An 18,117-nucleotide genomic window follows, 5' to 3' on the forward strand; every position below is an offset into this window, starting at 1 on the left:
CAAGAATATTGTCATGATAGTCTTTTTAATCCGCGAGCTAAAGTTAGCTTTCTCAAAGGGGTTATTACTTGCTCATCAATGTTACATTAGGCGTAAGCATAGGAAGTATATTTAAAAAACATTCTATCAACTAGTATAGGAAGCGAGATTACTTCAAAGTATATTCTAGCTTATATAAATATTTTTGTTAGCCCAGCATACATAGCAAGTAATTGGAGAGGATGAAGCGTTTCTGCTAAGCATAAAGCATACAAAATATTCCATCCCCTACTATTCTCCCGTCACCAATGTGCAGTGCTAGGGTTAAATGAAAACAAATGAGTCATACTTACATGTCACATGCTGAGCAGTGATGTGCCCGGTCAGGTTTAATCAACTGACATCTTTCACAATATCTGATGGCTACATTTAAGAATTAAAAGGAAATTGTTGAAGGATGCACAAGCTGAATTTGGCTATAACATTTGCTTTCATTCTTTTACAAATAACTCTGTGAAACTGGCAACTAAACATTTAAAAAAAATTTAATGTTCACTTATTTTGAGAGAGAGAGAGAGAGAGAGAGAGAGAGAGAGAGCAAGCCAGGGAGGGGCAGAGAGAGAGAGGGAGAGAGAAATCCCAAGCAGGCTCCGCCCAATGCAGAACTCACAAACCATGAGATCATGACCTGAGCTGAAACCAAGAGTCGGATGGATGCTCAACCGACTGAACCACCCAGGTGCCCCTCAAAAAGTACTTTTTTAAACCATGATTATGGATGAATAACGACAATATCATCATAGTTAGATGCTCACTGTTCTCTGCGTGACGGCCTCTAAAGCAAACAGATTGTACCGACTTGGCAACAAGGCCAATGGTCTCTCGCAAACTGTTGAAACTTTTACAGATTAGAGCAATTAAATGGTAAATACTCTACTTGATATTCTAAGTGTAGTGGGCTTCTTTGGGGCATATCTGCCTGGTCGAAAAGCCACTCTCTCCTCCTCTGGGGAACAAGTCCAGACCACCCTTCCCCCTTCTAGTTCGTGCTCTGTCTCCCACGGATGCAGCACAGAGACGGAGCACTGGAGCTGGGAAACACGCGACGGTGATAGTCTGCCATGTGACTTGGGGAAAAAATGAAAACTCATTTGGAGGCAGACAGTGTTACAAATCAAACAGATCTACAGGAACCAGAAGAAACAAGCTCCACAGAGTCCCAGCTTTGGCTCTCCAATTCTGGTTTCAGTTCTGTCTTGCAGTCTTGCCCTTAAGATACTGGAAATACCCACCAATTCCTGACACCATCTCATATTTTTCGGTGGTTTTTTGGGGTGAGAGTTAAAAAGCCTAAGTTGCTGCCTATTACTTGTGATCCTATTTGTTTGAGCCTATTTTCTGTACTATTACTGTTTGTTTCCTAGCACAGAAAATAGGTTCAAATAAAAATTTAAATTAACGATACCCTCTAAAAATTGCACGGACGATGTCGTGTGTTACAATCTTTTTGGAAGGAAATTTGGGAGCATCTATAAAAACTTAAGATGTATATGTTCTCTGACCCAGGATTTCTACTTCTAGAAGATTCTACAGGCATGTTCACTATAGTATTATTTTTAACAATAAAATATTATGAATTACTTAAATTATGTAAATGGCTAGGCATTTTATATCTATCCATACAGTGGAATACTACGCAGACTTTAACGAGAATTTTCCACACAAAATACACACGCACCCTAAATTGGAAAAATGCAAATATATCAGATGAAAAAAAGCAAACTGTAGAACAGTTTGAATATATTTCACATCTCTAAGGGAAATAAGTATATTCTTTCCTCTTCACATATCCCAATAAAATATATCCACCTTCTAGAGGCGAATTAACATGTAAGAGAGACAAAGTGCTATTCTGAAGCTTTGAAGCAATGTTATACTTGCTAAAAGGCACTATCCAGGTAACTAACTCTGTATTGGTTAATACCTATCTATCCACTCTAGTTGTTGAACTATATTAATTGCATGTACGTTTTGTAGTACTCTGCCAAGTATGAAAATTTTCTGCGAGGATGTAACAGGGTCCCCCCGGAGAACACTGCCAGGGTGAAGGACAACCTCACTTTTCATTTGGTGCCCTAAAAAATTGTTTTTAAAATCGTGTGCATGTATTACTTTTGTAATTTCAACAAAGACGTCTTTAAAATGAAGGGGATGTAGGTAAACACCCGCTCCTTAAATGAGTAAGCCGTACAACACTGAGGGCCTTCTAGAGGGCCTTCACCCCATCACCGGGGTTGGACACTAGGGAGGTAAAACCAGACAATGTAGAAAAAGTAAAGCTTGAGGACCGTAGGAATGTGCTAGCTGATCTCTCCATTCAACAGATGAAAAACACCCCAAAGTCGAGAGGAAGTAATCTGCCCAAAGGCTAAACACAGCTGAACTGGCGGTTAAGTAAGAGGGTCAAGAGTATCTTAGTTTCTTTTTCCTCTATTCTTCTACTCAAAATTCTGAGATGGTAATTTTGCCCTGAGAGGAGACTAAACTGAACAGACTTTTTTTTTTCAGTTTTTATTTATGTGTTTTGAGACAGAGACACAGTGTGAGTGGGGGAAGGGCAGAGAGAGAGGACCCCAAGCAGGCTCCGTGCTGTCAGCACAGAGCCCCGTGCGGGGCCCGAACTCACAAAACCGTGAGGTCATGACCCGAGCTGCCACGGAGAGTCAGACGCTTAACCGACCGAGCCAGCCAGGCGCCCCTGAACAGACGTTTGAAGAAGACTTGTGGTGGATCTTGAGGACTGAGCGGATAGAGGAACCGAGGAAAAGGAAGCAATCAGAAAACTTCAGTTTCTGGTCTAGGGCACCTAGATGAACGAGGCGGCAAACCACCGAAGGGAGCCCAGGTGAGGGCGGGCCGGGCGGGTAGCCTGGGGTAGGCGTTTTTCACGGATTCATTCTCTCACCCATTCAGGCAGCAAGTACTGTATTCAGAGAGTTTCTGCCATGTGGCAAATACCGCTTGACGGTATTAAAGTCTGAATTGATGCGCCCAGTTCTGTTTGGGTTTGTAGGTTTGGATAATAGGTGGCTCAAGGACAGCTGTCCTGGGGGAGGCCTGGGAAGACGATGGAGCAGCACGACCCCGAGCTCACCTCATCCCACGGACACCCACAGATCACAGACACATCGGTGCAAGAAACCCAGAACAGGAACCAAGCGGGAGATGCTGAACTGGGCGGCGCAGGCCAAGGAGAGTGGGAAGCCTTAAATGATGGGTCCTGGGCCCCCAGGGGGAGAGGGCTGCACCTTCTTCCCTCTGCATCCCCAGGGAGGACGCTGCAGCCCTGGGGCAGGGAGGTGGGAGGCCTCCAGGCAGACAAGCAATCCTCATGTGTAGCTGCAACTCCGCCCGTGTACCTGACGTACAAGAAAGGGTCTGGGATAGGTGAGTGCTGGTGTGACAGTGTCCTTGCATCTGCTCTAATTCATATGAGGAAAGTGAACTCCTTCTTGAAAACTATTAAAGAAAACAAATTGAGACATAATAAACGAATGATCACAATATCACAGTGTCAGAATTCCATAACTGAAAACAAAAGTTGAAGGAACAGTACAAAAAGAATTGGGGCAGGGCACCCTTGTGAAGTGAAGAAATAGAAAAATGAGGGGCGCTTGGGTGTCTCAGTTGGCTGAGCATCTGACTCCTGAATCTGGCTCAGGTCATGATCCCAGGGTCGTGGGATCAAACCTTGTATGGGACTCTGCACTGAGAAGGGAGCCTGCTTTAGATTCCCATTCTCTCTCTCTCTCTCTCCAAAAAGAAAAAAAGAAAGAAAAAAAATTTAAATAAATTAAATTAAAAAAAAAAGAAAAAAATTCAGGAGGATGAATCATCATTCAAGGAAGCAGAACAGAACTATACTAGAAAAGCAAAAAGAAGAAAGCTTCTCAAGAAGTCAGAGGGCAAAAGCCACTGAGCTCAAGTAGGGAGAATGGAGGCCGGCTGTCTGGAATCACGTGGGAGGGAACACAGGCCCTGGGTACAGACAGCTTACCAGAGGATCTAACTCAAAATATAACAGTGGTTAGAATATCAACAGAACCGAATTTTTGTTGTGACTGTTGTTTTAAGTTTATTTATTTTGAGAGAGAGAGAGAGAGAGAGAGAGTGTATGAGTGGGGGAGGGGCAGAGAGAGGGGCGGGGAGCGGGGAGAGAATCCCAAGCAGCCTCCTCGCTGTCAGCACAGAGCCCGATGTGGGGCTTGAACCCACGAACTGTGAGGCCGGGACCTGAGCCGAAGGCAACAGCTGGTGCTTAACCGACTGAGCCACCCAGGTGCCCTGAATTTTTTTTTTTGTTTTTAAGAGAGACATACTTTGACGCATACCTGAAAGCAGAAGGAAGAAGTTGGCGGTAATTTATTAAGTGGAGAAGCAAGAGTTTTAGGAGAAAACCGGGGGAGAAGAGAGGAAAAAGGTCAGCAGTCTCCGTGCGAATACACGAAAGGACGAGGGCGCCTGCGTGGCTCAGCTGTTAAACGTCTGGCTCTTGATTTCGGCTCAGGTCGTGATCTCACGGTTCATGAGGTTAAGCCCCACGTCAGGCCCTATGCTGCCAGCGCAAAGCCTACTTGGGATTCTTTCTCTCCGTCTCTGGCCCTCTACCGCCCTCTTCTCTCTCGAAATGAGTAAAATCAACATTAAGAAAAAAAAGCAGAGGAACACAGACACCAAGAGGAAACTGATAAGCTCTGGAAAAGCCAGCCTGTAAGGGTGTGGTGACAGTGCACTGTGCTGGGAGCAGCAGGGACTCTGTCACCAGTCGGGTGAGATGCCAGTTCTCCAGCCAACCGCGTCAGTTACTGGGTCCGTAACTCACTTTCCACGAGCCTCAGTTTCCTCCTGTGTGAGTGCAAATAATACCAGGTGTAAGGGACTGCCGTGCAGATTAAATACAAAATCTTCTAGAACATATCAGATTCTCAATAAAGCAGGTGTGATTCATAGGATAATAAAAATTATTTCTGGTAAATATATGATGACAATTCCTGATAAGATAGAAGTTCGGGCTACGATGGGAAAAATCACGGAGAGAAGGCTAGTTAGATTCGCAAGTGCACCAACGGTGCGACACCAGAACTGGGATGACACAGAGAAGGTCGGCACGGCCCCCGCACGCGAGTGACGTGCAGGGAGCGCAGGAGCGGCCCCGGAGGAGGGACAGACTCATTCAACAAACACCTACCGAGGGCCTATTAATGAGACACTTCGTTAGGGACCACGGGAGAAACTCCTGACTGCCAGACTCTTAGAATCAGGTCGAGGAGGTGAGATAAACAGAAATGACTATGAGGCTGTGATTTGTGATCAACAAGGTGAGAATTTGAGAAGTTCCAAGCACGTTTAAAAATCACTTCTTGTTCAAGTGAATAGAAATGGGTGAAAAGTAGACATTAAAACTTACACTGGATTTAAAGAGGAAAAAATAATCATTCTAGGCAGAGGAAAAGACATTTCAAAAAGGTGGGGAAAGACAGAGTGCTTCAGCACAGAGCTGATGCAGGGAAACAGTGTGGGACAAAGGGAGAGAGACGTTGGTTGGATCCACCCTGTGGAGACTAAATTTTGTTTGTTTGACGAATAGATAATAATATGTCCACATGGTTCAAAAAGACCAAAGAGGAAGTGAGTGAAAAGCTTCCCTTCTGCCCCCGGAGATCCTTCCTGTGGAGGCCGCTCTGTCACTTTCATTCGTCTCTGGCCTATGGAAGGTCCACTTCCTATAATACGTGTTTCTGTAATTTTGTTTTTTAAAGAATGAATAGATTTGACTTCTACAACAAGAAAAAAGAATAAAAGTCCCCAAAGTTTGGAATTCTGAGCAGCAGAAGTGCAGTATAAAACAGTGCTCCAGAGCTAGGACTCTGCCTGTCGTCAGAAGGCGAGAAGCTGTGAATCTCAGACCTTCTCACTCGGGGACTTTGGACCCCTCATTGTGCCTCCTGTCCTCATCTCTGAAATGAGGACAAGTGCATCACCTACCTCAGAGATGTCCCGAGGATTAAATCATCACCAGCAAAGTGTGTAAGACTGAATAGATGAAGGACATTATTCAGATTAGAGGAAAGTCATTATAATTAATGAAAAATAATAAAGCTTAAAGTGTAAAGATTTTACATCAGCGGCTATTAACTCTTCAGGACACATGTACTGCTCTGAAAATCAGATGATCTTGCTATGAATGGGCTACTCTGAAAGCTACACGTACCCACAACTTTGCATATTATCTCAGGATTCATAAGTTCTTCAAAATCTTGGATTTCAGGTTAAGAACGTCTAATCTACAGAACTAGAAGCGCAAATAATTATTGTAAACCACACTTTTCATGATTGAATAGAAAAAGGATTATTTTATATTAGCTGTCATTTACTGAAAATTTATAATTATATACCAAGATCTACACTAAATGCACATCTCATTTACGTATCTCACTTAATATTTCCACTAACCCAAAGACGTAGATATGTTTAGCCTTGTTTGAAAATAAGGACACAAGCACTTACAAAGCTAGTGACTCTCGCTACACTAGTAATAGAAAAGCTGGGGTCTGATCTGATATTCACGTTTTCGTTATGTATGGCAACGTATTAGTCGTGCAAAATGAATAGTATTAAGCGCACGAAAAATTTAAAAATCAAATATCCCCTCCTAAAGTCTGGCACAAACTTTGTACTTCCTTAGTCACAGCTTGTATGTGACTATACGAAAGTAAAGTTCCTTTTGCTTCCCCGCGGAGTTCAGCAGCATAGTGGGTTCTAGGGCCACAGCACCTCGATTTTATGCCAATTTTTCACATAGTCTCTGTCTGACCTTGAACAAGTTATCAACCTCTCTGTGTCTCAGTCTCCTCACCTGTGAAATGAAGACAACAGTGTCTACGGCACAGGGCTGTCGTGAAGTTTAAACGAGTGTGTGTAAAGCACTCAGAACTGAGTAACTGTCGGCCATTACAGTATCTGCTATTTGAACAAACTCAGGAGGTACGTAATACATAACGTAAGACAATTTCCTGTATTGAAGTGACCACACTGGTCACTCAGAAATTCATCCCTATCGTAAGACTCTCACCTGAGAAAAGGAAGGTGCTGGAGGAGCACCCACCTCAGTGCAGGAAGTGGGACAGCGGAAATACCAGTGGCTTTGGAACCAGACTAACCTGAGTTCAAATTTTGGCTCTCTGAACAGTAGTTTTAAAAACTGAACAGAGAGCACCCGGGTGGCTCAGTCGGTTGAGCGTCCAACTTTGGCTCAGGTCGAACTCATAGTGAGTTTGAGCCCCACCCTGGGTTCACTGCTGTCAGCGCAGAAGCCACTTCGGATCCTCTTTCTCGCTCTCTACCCCTCCCCCAGCCTCAAAAATAAACAAACATTAAAAAAAAAAAAAAAACTGGAACAGGCTTCCTCCCCTTTGTGTCTTTTATTCCTATCCATTCTAAGTTCGTGCATTCTTGCTTAAAAAAAAATTACTCTTGTGATGACACACGATATTCAAATTCAAACCAGAATTTCCAAAAGATGGTTCACTAAGAATAACAAATGAAATTTTTAGCCATGATGTTGAGTTGGAAAATAAATGCACGGAGACTCATAGTGAGCCCCTTAAAAAATCAATTATCAGGGCACCTGGGTGGCGCAGTCGGTTGAGCGTCCGACTTCGGCTCAGGTCGTGATCTCACACTCCCTGAGTTCAAGCCCCGCGTCGGGCTCTGTGCTGACAGCTCGGAGCCTGGAGCCTGCTTCAGATTCTGCGTCTCCCTCTCTCTGACCCTCCCCCATTCATGTTCTGTCTTTCTCGGTCTCAAAAATAAATAAAAATTAAAAAAAAATCAGTTATCAACATATGTACATATATGGACATATCTCTGAAATACCACAGAAGATACAGAACACGGGAAAATCTTGTTCTTGAAGACATTATCTGCAGCAATTACAATATCCATTTAATAGTCAAATCACGCAGACACATCTTGGCAGGGTTAATTATATTTTAAAACTTCTACGGAAAGGAAAACTTAAGACTGGTTTTTCTTACTCCTTGAAGCTGATGTGGTGTAGATAGGTAAGTCCCTTGCCGCTCTTCTCAAAATTTCTTGTTGTCTTTCTTGGCTGAATTCCTTTTCGTAACGTTCCTTTTCAGAATTGGACAAATAGAACTATAAAAGGACAAATAACTATTAATTCTTTTTAATCCCATGATCATGAACTATCACACTCAGAAAAAGAAAGTGTTATCCAGAACAAACCAAAAACATTTTCTTCCATGAAGAAAAGGCAAAATTTGTTTTCAGATTTAAGAGGCTAAATCAAGTACGTTTTAACAAAACTACATACCTTTGACAGATTAAAAAATATCTGCCCTCTACTGTAATGATGGGAAAGAATATGAACTAGAAAATTGTGTATCTTTGCTTTCTACAGACAAAACTAAATACCTCCCAGCCAAACAGGGTTGAGTATACACTTTCTACTAGGAAAACGTTGGTGCTTGGAAATTAGCGTCAGGAAAGTTTTAATTTTTGCAAGGATGCCCAAAGGTTCGCTTGCTTTGGGTGACAGGTTACATCGCGGGCACGGGGTCCAACTACTTTCTGGCCAAATATCTCAGTGAGGACAAGCCATTCTTTTACTACTTTGTTTCAGCTTTGAAAAAGCCAACCAACAGGAGTACTTTCTGCAAAATGACTAAGGATTGTCGAGGCAGGCACAGTCTCCCTTTCTCCAAGAGCGATTCCTTTATGGAGTTATTTCCAGTTTCCATCTCTCACGTCTTCAATCCCGCAGTGTGGCCAGCTTGCAGTTCGTTTCCTTGAACAGCACCTTCCCCACAAAGGACTGTCCAGGCTGCTCTTCTTGTCAGGTCGTGGTCATCCCAGCATCTCAAGGACCCTGAGTCTTATGCCTCTATAATTTCAGGCAGATGGATGCTTCCAGTTTCTCTCTCTCTATTTCACAGAATTTCTTTTTCAACCTAAAATGGCTTGAGACTTGCTCTGTTTCTCAATTTTTACTTACAGGGTTTTGCTTGAATGGAGTTTCATCTCTTTCCGTTCAAGTATTTTGAGCCACCTGCTAACTCACTACTAAACTTTCATACTCCTGGTGCCCCACCATCAATAATAACAGTATTAGCTTAGCAGTGCAGTCTCTCCTATTGCAAACAAGGCAACAGTTTGGCATGTCTGAAGGAGCTCTGGGTTGAGGAACTTTCTAAGACTGCGCATCTACTGACAGAGCTGACATTAAGATACAAGTCTTTTGAGTTTTACTCCAGCATGCGTCCCTCCATACTGCTAACGTAAAATACATGTTCTTGATTTTCGCAGACTATTACTCTAACCTGACCGGACAGCACAGTTCAGGATGTGGAAGTCTATTTAGATTACCTCACCTGGTTCTCACACTCAAATCTTGATGGCACAAGAAATCCCCAAATGATGTGCAAGGAGTAATGCAGACAAATAAAAAGGACAGAAAGCAGTCAGAAAAGATTCCCATCACCTTAACCTGAGACTGTGGAGGTCACGTATCTAACCTCCCGGGCAGGTAGGAATCTTCAGACGACGTTTCTGAGATCCAGCCCCTCTTGAATCAGATAATGAAGTACTTCCCTGCTTTGCGAAATGGCCCATTCTCTTTTAAGAGAATTATAACTTGTAACTTGTTTGAATTAGACGTTCTTTCCTGACATGATGTGCTCCTGTCGCATTCACAGTAAAGTATAAGAACCATATGGTATGAGGATAAATATGTATTTGGAAGGGAGACATTCCTCGTAAAACGTGAACAGATTTCCCTGGACCGTCCTATTTCTAGCCAGGCCTCAACATCATCACTCTGCCTTAAGGACTACTGTCACAAACTGTGAAAAACTTAAACGAAATGAAAATCTCACGAGACACCAGAATTTTAGGTGAGGAATGGAACAAAAAAAATGTTAATGGGTTCGAGTTCTGAAATTATTATGATGATTCTGGTCTTCGTTAAAAGCTATGGCTATCATTCAAACTATAAAACGCCAGTATCTTAAATTCAGTGTTCAGATGGTTCCATTTAAATACACATTAAATACCAGTTAGGAACCTGGCACTGTTCCAGGTAACAGGAATCCACAGATGAGTAACAACGGGGCCCTTGCCTCCAAAGTCCGTTTCTACAGCCCAGTCGGAAGGTCAGCCATGCCAACAGAGAAGTACAAATTACAAATCAGCGTAAGTGCCAGGTACGATAAAAGCTCCCTTAGGAGGGAGCGGGAACTGCCAATGAAAGTGTCTTGGAGGAAGTGGGGTCCGGGCCGGGTTCTGAGAGATAAATAGGAATCTTGCAGGAAAACAAGGAGGGGAAGAGAATCTCGGTAACAGGCGCAGCATGCAGAAAGCACGACAACGTGACCGCAAGGTATAGTCAGCGCGAGATAGGACTTGGCTGTCGAGGGCCAGGAAGAAGCAGTGGAGATGACGCTGCTAAGATGTTAGATCACGAAGGGTCTCGTGCACCGTGCAAAGGAGCACGGCTTGCACCCTGCAGCTGTCACGAAGGGTCTCGTGCACCGTGCAAAGGAGCACGGCTTGCACCCTGTAGCTGGCCGGCAGCCGCTGCAGGGTGATGGGAGGAGCGATGGGGCCGTATCTTGTCCTCGGAGAGAAGACGCCTAGTGACAGAAGACGCCTGCTGGCTCTTCAGATGCTGCTCCTCCTCACAGTTCGTTCATTCACATATTTAGCAATCTGCCTGCTGTGTAAGACGTCTGACTCGAGGCAATGGGGACAGAGCAATAAACAACGAAGATCCTCCCTTCAAAGAGCTAAGACTTCAGTGAGAGAGATACTGTGCTTATAGAGGTCTCAGTTTAGGTGCCACGTCCTCAGAGGTTTCCTTGACCATACGACCCGAAGTAGCTTTTCTCCCTGGTGGCTTTTATTGTTATGCTTTACTCCATCATCATGTTCTCACTCTAAAACTAGGTAAATGTATCACAGTTATAATCATTTGTTTACCATCTGTGTCTCCCTTTAAAATGTAAGGACCATGTCTGTCTTGTTCCCTTAATTCCCAGAGCCTAGCACAGTCTGGTAAACAGGAGGTGCTAAGTACTTGCTGACAAAGAATGAAGAATATACCCAGGGGCGCCTGGGTGGCTCAGTCGGTTGAACGTCTGATTTCGGCTCAGGTCACGATCTCCCAGTTTGTGAGTTCGAGCCCCGCGTCGGGCTTGCTGCTGTCAGCGCAGAGCCCCGCTTCGGATCCTCTCCCCCTTCTCGTTCTGCCCCTCTCCCGCCTGTGCACACTCGTGCTCGCTCTCTCTCTCTCTCTCTTAAACATAAAAACACTCAAAGAAAAAAAAGAAAAAAAGAAAAAAAGAAAAAAATACCCGTATGTATAACTTAACTTTCCTAAAAATGTAGAGCTTCTTAGAGTCAAACGATTTCCGTGCGTCTGATGGCCAAGTGTTTTTCTAACCTCTCAGCTCACAGAGTCCTTTTGATGCAGTTACTTTAGGAGCCACCTCACAGCTTTGTAACTCCTACGAGGAGCTACCTCAGTCAGCCAGCAGAGAACCACAAACTCCTGCTCTTCTCTGGCTGTCACCCTAGCTTAACTTAGCCTGCCCCTGACGATTTCATAATCAACTCATTCAGTAGTGAACACCTACTACGTGCTAAGTAGTGGGGAGACGGGTGTAGCACAGAACAGCATGAAAATGACCTCTGCCCTCAAAAAACGGACAGCAAAGTGATGCATTCAAGGCACCAGGCAACTATGAAACCGGACGGTAAGTTCTATGACGGGAAGGTAGAGCGTGCCAGGGCAGGGCCACTGGCCACAGGCCGGGGCAGTCAGCTCACCTTCTCAGAAGAGGGAGCGTCAAGAATGGGGGTGTATGTAACGGCTTGGGTCCTGGGCTGAATGCTAGATGGATGCACTATGACAAAACAACCACCAAAATAAGTAAATAACACTCAAATGGTGCTTATTACGTGCTGTGTATTCTTCGGAGCACTTTACGTACACTGTTAACCATTTACTGTTATTATAAACATTACTAACCACGTATATTATTAATTTATTCAACGTTTACAACAACCCCGTAAGGCACACACTAGTATTGTCCTCGTTCTACAGGACAGACGTGAGGTTCAGACGGTTGAGGGAAGTCTCCAGTGTTGTTGAGCCGGGGCAGTCTGGGGCCGGAGCCTGAGTTCTTCACCTCTACGCTGTACTGCTTCTCAAAAGCATTACCGACTGTTTTTCTTATTCTATGTTTTCTTTCCTATAATGACAACTATTTACTTCTACACATGCTATATTTTCAACGGCCATCACTAGTATTGAGTGATCCAATAAAATCAGTTCCTTTTCAGCTCAGAGCTTAAGGTATGGATGGCAGTTTGTAACATAACTTTTAAGGGGCGACTAATTATGGTCAAATGTCTGAAGAATATATGAAGAAACACAAAGTTTGATCGATGATTTCACTACCCCTTAAAACAAAAGCACCCAATAGAAAAAAAGGGCAAAAACCATTTGGCATTTTCTTAATGCTCAATTACACACCACATACGATCCAGCAGTTGTAATCCTAGGCATCTACCCAAAAGAGCTATATATGTACGTTTGTAAATATGCATGTATGTGTATACAGTATGCATATGCAGAAGAATGTTTACAGCAGCCCTATTTTTAACAGCCTTAAACTGGAACCCACCCAAATGCCCTTGCCCATGAACAACAGCCCAGCTAAACAAACTGTTATTTACCGCAACCGAATACTCAACAAGAATGAGAATGAATGCTTCACAACTATATGCAACGACACGGATGAATCTCACAAACGGAATGTTAATGAAAGAAGCCAGACACACAAACACACAGAGTGCAGGATCCCATTTACATGAAGTGCAAAACCAGGCAGAGCAAACTGATGCTATTAGGGGGGCAGGAGAGTGGTTTGTGGCAGGTGGGTGCCTGGAAGGGCGCACGAGGAGGCTTACGAGATGCTGGAGATGTGTCGTGTCTTCGACTGGGTGGTGGTTACTAAAAGGTGTGAAAGTTTGTGAAAATCCATCAAGCGTACACTTATGTTTATACTCTTCTGCATGTATGTTCTACAAAAAGTTAAACGAACGTTGATATCATTTTTAAACACAGGGTCTATAATTCTGAAAGAATTTGATAGGAGGGGAAATAATTGTCATCATCACTGGTTGCCAACCATGTGGCAGGTACTGTGTTAAAAGCTTTACGTGAATGAATCTCACTTAATCCTCACAAACATCTTACGGAAACAGGCACTACTTGTTAGCTCCATTTTCCAATGAGAAAACTGAGGTTCAGAGACATTATGTAATGTGTTAGAGCAGAAAATCAAACTCAGGTAACCCTAACGCCAGAGAGCATATTCTTAGCCATCTAGCTATACCGAATGTCAGTCAGCTATGTCAAGGCAGGAGAAACACACTGGTCTTAAAACTTACTCTACATGAATATTTACTCACATTATCTTTCCCAATGGAACCTCAAATTAGAAGAAACACTAGATATACTAAAGTATAACAAACAATAGCCTAGACAAGTTGTTCTCCACAGCCAAAACTTTCTTCTGTCGCAGCATATTTGTTCAGGCCTGAGAAAATACGTTAAGGTGTCCAAAAATAAACTCTACTTCTCTAATTCAATTCTCTGTCCCTTAAGATTTTTTACTCCAATAAAAAAAAATATATGTCTTTAAGAAAACATAGCATGGCAGAAAAATACCAGTATAAGCAAACGTTAGCACTATTCTCGATCTCAGCGAGCTGAGCGGGTTGTATCTGAGACCGGGCTGACGACTCACATTCACAGTGTGGAGTCACCAAGCGAGTTCATGAGCGGAAACAGAACAAATGCATTATGTAATAAAGTTTTAACGAAGGTAACACAGGGAAAATAATTCCACAATTAGCTACAGCATTTGGCAATTTACCAACATGAAATTTACCTCTTTGGAGGGGGAAGCGGGAGATGTGAAAATTGTCATCCAATAGGACCATACAAACATAACAAAGAACAGATGGAAAGCCACAAGGTAAACAACGGCCTTTCCTGGTAAATAAAAACAAATAACATTTCATTGAATCCAGGTGAAAACAGGAAGAAGCTTTACATTAAAACACAATATTTAGGGTCAGGAGGCTTAATCCAATAAATAACCTTCATTAAAATCTACTGAAGACATCAAATATGTAAACGCCTTTATCTGCATGACGTCACAATTACAGATATGAAGAAACATTCAATTCCTGCATTTAAGGGTTATCAGCCTGGTTTATAAGTAAAGACTGCAGTCTAAGAGATTTGATTTTATTAAAATGCTTAAGATTCAAGTTGAAACACCTTCTCTCAGTGTATTTCAAGGTCTTTCTAAAAGTTACATCTAAAAGTTACATTTTAAATGATTTAAAACTTATTTAAGACAGAAGCCACCACCATGAACATTAAGTCCAAGGAACTATCAGCTGAAAGTAATACAGGGAGTTCCCATCACAGTGAATAATGAGTCATCTGAAAAACTCAGTTCCTGGATTGTCCAGAAAAGTTACGCTAAATTTCATTCTCCTTTCCACAAAGGGTACCCAAGAATTTTCAGCCCCTTAAAATTCCTGCCATAACTGGTTCCCAAGTAGATTAGCGTAACATTCTAACACCCTTAGCTCCAAATATTAACTCACAGATATAATTCAAAGCTTTTTGTTGTTTCTGCAGTTTTTCTATTCGAAAGAAGCAGAACAGGTTTCCGAAAGAAGCAAGGACTGTTTACCAGGTGCCTAAAGTCCTTTTCCATTTGGAATGTGGCACCACAAACCACTGAACAAAACCAAGCAGACACAAGCATAAAAGTCTGCAATTCTACTCCTTTTGAAAGTTGAGATCAAATATTACTTCTTCCACATAAGCCTTCTCTATTACTTTTGCAACTCATTACCTCTTCACACCATACTCCCTCCAAAATCTGCTCAGACTTCAGTTAAAGCACTTAACTGGTTTCATTAAAGTTAGCTGCTTAATATTGATGACCTAATACATGCAAAACATTTAAAACAGTGCCTGGCACATAATACATCCTTAATAAATACTGGCTATTTTTTTAAGTAATCTCTACGCCCAACGTGAGGCTCGCACTCACAACCCTGACATCGAGAGTCGCATGTCTACTGACTCAGCCGGCCAGGAGCCCCAGTACTGGCTATTATTATCATTACTATCCAAGAATCTTAATTTCCTCTCAAAATTTGGTTCTTTTTGCACGTTCCCTATTTCAGTGTTTCCCAAGTTAAAGAAATGATAAAAGTTTTCACTGGTCTGCAGTGAAATGAGAAACATTAAGAACGATGTAGTGAAGTTTTCATAAAGCTAACATGTATTGAATTCGAAGTACTATTCTTCCTTTGGTCTGAGGTTATTTTTCTCTCACTTCTGGTTTAAAAAGTGTTCTTTTGACCGACTTCAGCCAGGTCACGATCTCGCGGTCCGGGAGTTCGAGCCCCGCGTCGGGCTCTGGGCTGATGGCTCAGAGCCTGGAGCCTGTTTCCGATTCTGTGTCTCCCTCTCTCTCTGCCCCTCCCCCGTTCATGCTCTGTCTCTCTCTGTCCCAAAAATAAATAAAAACGTTGAAAAAAAAAATTAAAAAAAAAAAAAGTGTTCTTTTGAAATAAAATAATGATAAAAAAAATTAACAATCGTTGGACCCAGCCTTTTCTTTTGCTGTTATACTGGTGCATGTGTGGCTAAGAGAGCAGAACCACCAGTCCCACAGTTAACTGGCGCGGGAAGCCCGGGCCCAAGGACTCCTCACATCGCACCGCTGATCGGCACAAAGTCCTTCAAATTCCAATTCCTAAAATCTCTTTCAAAGTAAACTCTCTCTCGTTATTTCCACTCTCAGTGTAACAGCTCATATCCTGTTGCTGATCTCATTTGGTTCACTGCAAAAGCCAACTGGTCTCCTTGCCTCCAGCCCAGCTCAATGGCCAGTGTAAAATGTGTTGTTGTTCAGAGTATCACCTTGGCTGTGACACGGCTGGGAAGGAACTCCACGTGCATGACTGGTGTATGCGCTGTAAACCACTGGGACTTCTTAGTAGCCACGTTTGACCACAGCTACTCAGATCACTAATTCCACCCACTGAAAGCCTACCTGAAGGTATATAATGTATACCTTATTTCTAACCCTCCCTATAGTCCTGGAAGGTGTTCTTTCAGTTTACAAACGTGAAACCTGAGGCTCAGAGAATTTAGTATCTTGCCCAGTGTCACTTAGTAAATGATAAAGCCAGAATTCAAACCCACATCCGCTTGACAAAAATCCAAGGTTCTTTTCATTACGTCGTATTTTCCAAAAGTATATTTTCCTTCACTTTACCCACCATCTTAGTAGTTACATCCGATTTCAGAGCCAACATCTGATGCCAAGATAAAATCTTTCCCACAACTCCCATCTACCTTCAAATTTGCTTTCTTTTCAACGTCCACTAAAACTGACTGTCACCCTCATTGAAAATTCTGGTTTCTGAAAATCTCTGCTCCCTTCAGGTTGAACCCCATGGTCTACCTAATGGATTCATTATTATTCCTTCATTCGACTTTCCTTTGGAAAAGTATACTGGAGCTCAGTCTCCTACTGTTATATGAACAGTGAGGCATTTACTGAGTCTGCAGTATTATTTTTACTTAGCTTGCTTCACTTCTTTATATTTTTGCCTGGCCTCCATATTCAATCAAATTTGTCAATCTTCGTCTGTATACTACTGTATAGCTTTGAGATAAACGGTAACCTTGAGGTACTTTAAACTTCTTAATCATTTAGTTACTTACAACTAAGGTCAGCATATGAAACAATATACTCTCAAAATATTTTTAAAGACATTTAATATATTTTGAGAGTATTTCTGCTCTCCACAGAACAAAATGGTTTCTGCTTTAAAAAATCTCAACCCTCAGCTAAAAGAACAAAACAGATAAATCTCTTAGCATAATGCCTGAAATATAATAAGTTCTTAACAAATGGAAATTATCACATTATAATGTAATGAAACACTGCTTTTATTTATTTATGTTTATTTTTAATCTTGAGAGGGAGGGAGACAGAGATAGACAGACAGACAGAGCACAAGCAGGGGAGGGGCAGAGAGAGAAGGAGACACAGAATCCAAAGCAGGCTCCAGGCTCTGGGCTGTCAGCACAGAGCCCAACATGGGGCTTGAACTCACGAACCACAAGATCATGACCTGAGCCGACATTGGACGCTCAACCGACTGAGCCACCCAGGCGCCCTGATGAAATACTGCTTTTAAATAAATTAGAAATAATGTGATTGTTAGTAAGAAAACTTCTGGTCACATATATATGCTATAAACCATTGGTCAGAAGTAACAAAGTAAAATCTTAGTTAACTAAGCAAATTAAATAAAAGCAAAAAAAAATCTATAAATCAAAAAATCTGATTCAAAAATCACCTGTAAGTGAATTTAAAAAAACAAATAAGCAAACAAAAAAAAACTCCATCAAAACAATCTTTGAAAGACATGGGCAAAATAGCCCCAAGAAAGAATAAGTTAGATGTTCTTTTATAAATACTTCAGAAATTTCTCTGCTTTCTGTATCTGTGCTATCACATATAGAAAACAGTTTTGATTGAAAGGAAGAAAATTAAGCCTACCAAGGGGAAGTCTATATTCCTCTCCAACCCTGGCTAGAACTGACAAATCAGAGTCAAAGGCAACTTGAGATCTACATGCTTAATGCCTAATTCTTTCCAATAAGAATAAGTATTTATCAGTAATTTCTAACTGTTCAACTGTTTTAGAAATCCTCTGGATTTTGTATCTCAAATCAAATTTTATTTTTGAAATTTGATTTCAATAACTTAGTATTTTCTTTTATCCTGGTGAAATATTGAGCAATGATTTTTCCCTCTAGGCATTATCTCGTTGACTAGTTCTTACAAAAAGCAGAATTCCCTTTCAAAATAAACTCGTAATACAATTCACAAATTTAGTCTGGTTATTTTGTAAGATGTCTGTGAGCAGTAAAGCATTATT

At 42.0% G+C, this 18,117-nt stretch overlaps 1 protein-coding gene across 3 annotated transcripts in view; it reads right to left on the bottom strand.

Annotated features, from left to right (window-relative positions):
- The window catches only part of ZDHHC20 (zinc finger DHHC-type palmitoyltransferase 20), a 72,176-nt gene that overhangs the window by 27,623 nt on the left and 26,436 nt on the right, over nucleotides 1–18,117 (bottom strand). For all 3 annotated transcript variants that reach the window (XM_047853088.1, XM_047853080.1, XM_047853097.1), the window contains exons 3-5: nucleotides 14,019–14,122; nucleotides 8,076–8,196; nucleotides 333–402 (exon numbers count right to left, since the gene is read on the bottom strand). In XM_047853088.1, coding sequence (XP_047709044.1) covers nucleotides 333–402; nucleotides 8,076–8,196; nucleotides 14,019–14,122 — 295 coding nt within the window. The remainder of the gene's footprint in view (nucleotides 1–332; nucleotides 403–8,075; nucleotides 8,197–14,018; nucleotides 14,123–18,117) is intronic.

The sequence above is a fragment of the Prionailurus viverrinus genome, chromosome A1 (assembly GCF_022837055.1).
Source record: "Prionailurus viverrinus isolate Anna chromosome A1, UM_Priviv_1.0, whole genome shotgun sequence".
In the NCBI taxonomy this organism is placed as follows: Eukaryota; Metazoa; Chordata; class Mammalia; order Carnivora; family Felidae; genus Prionailurus; species Prionailurus viverrinus.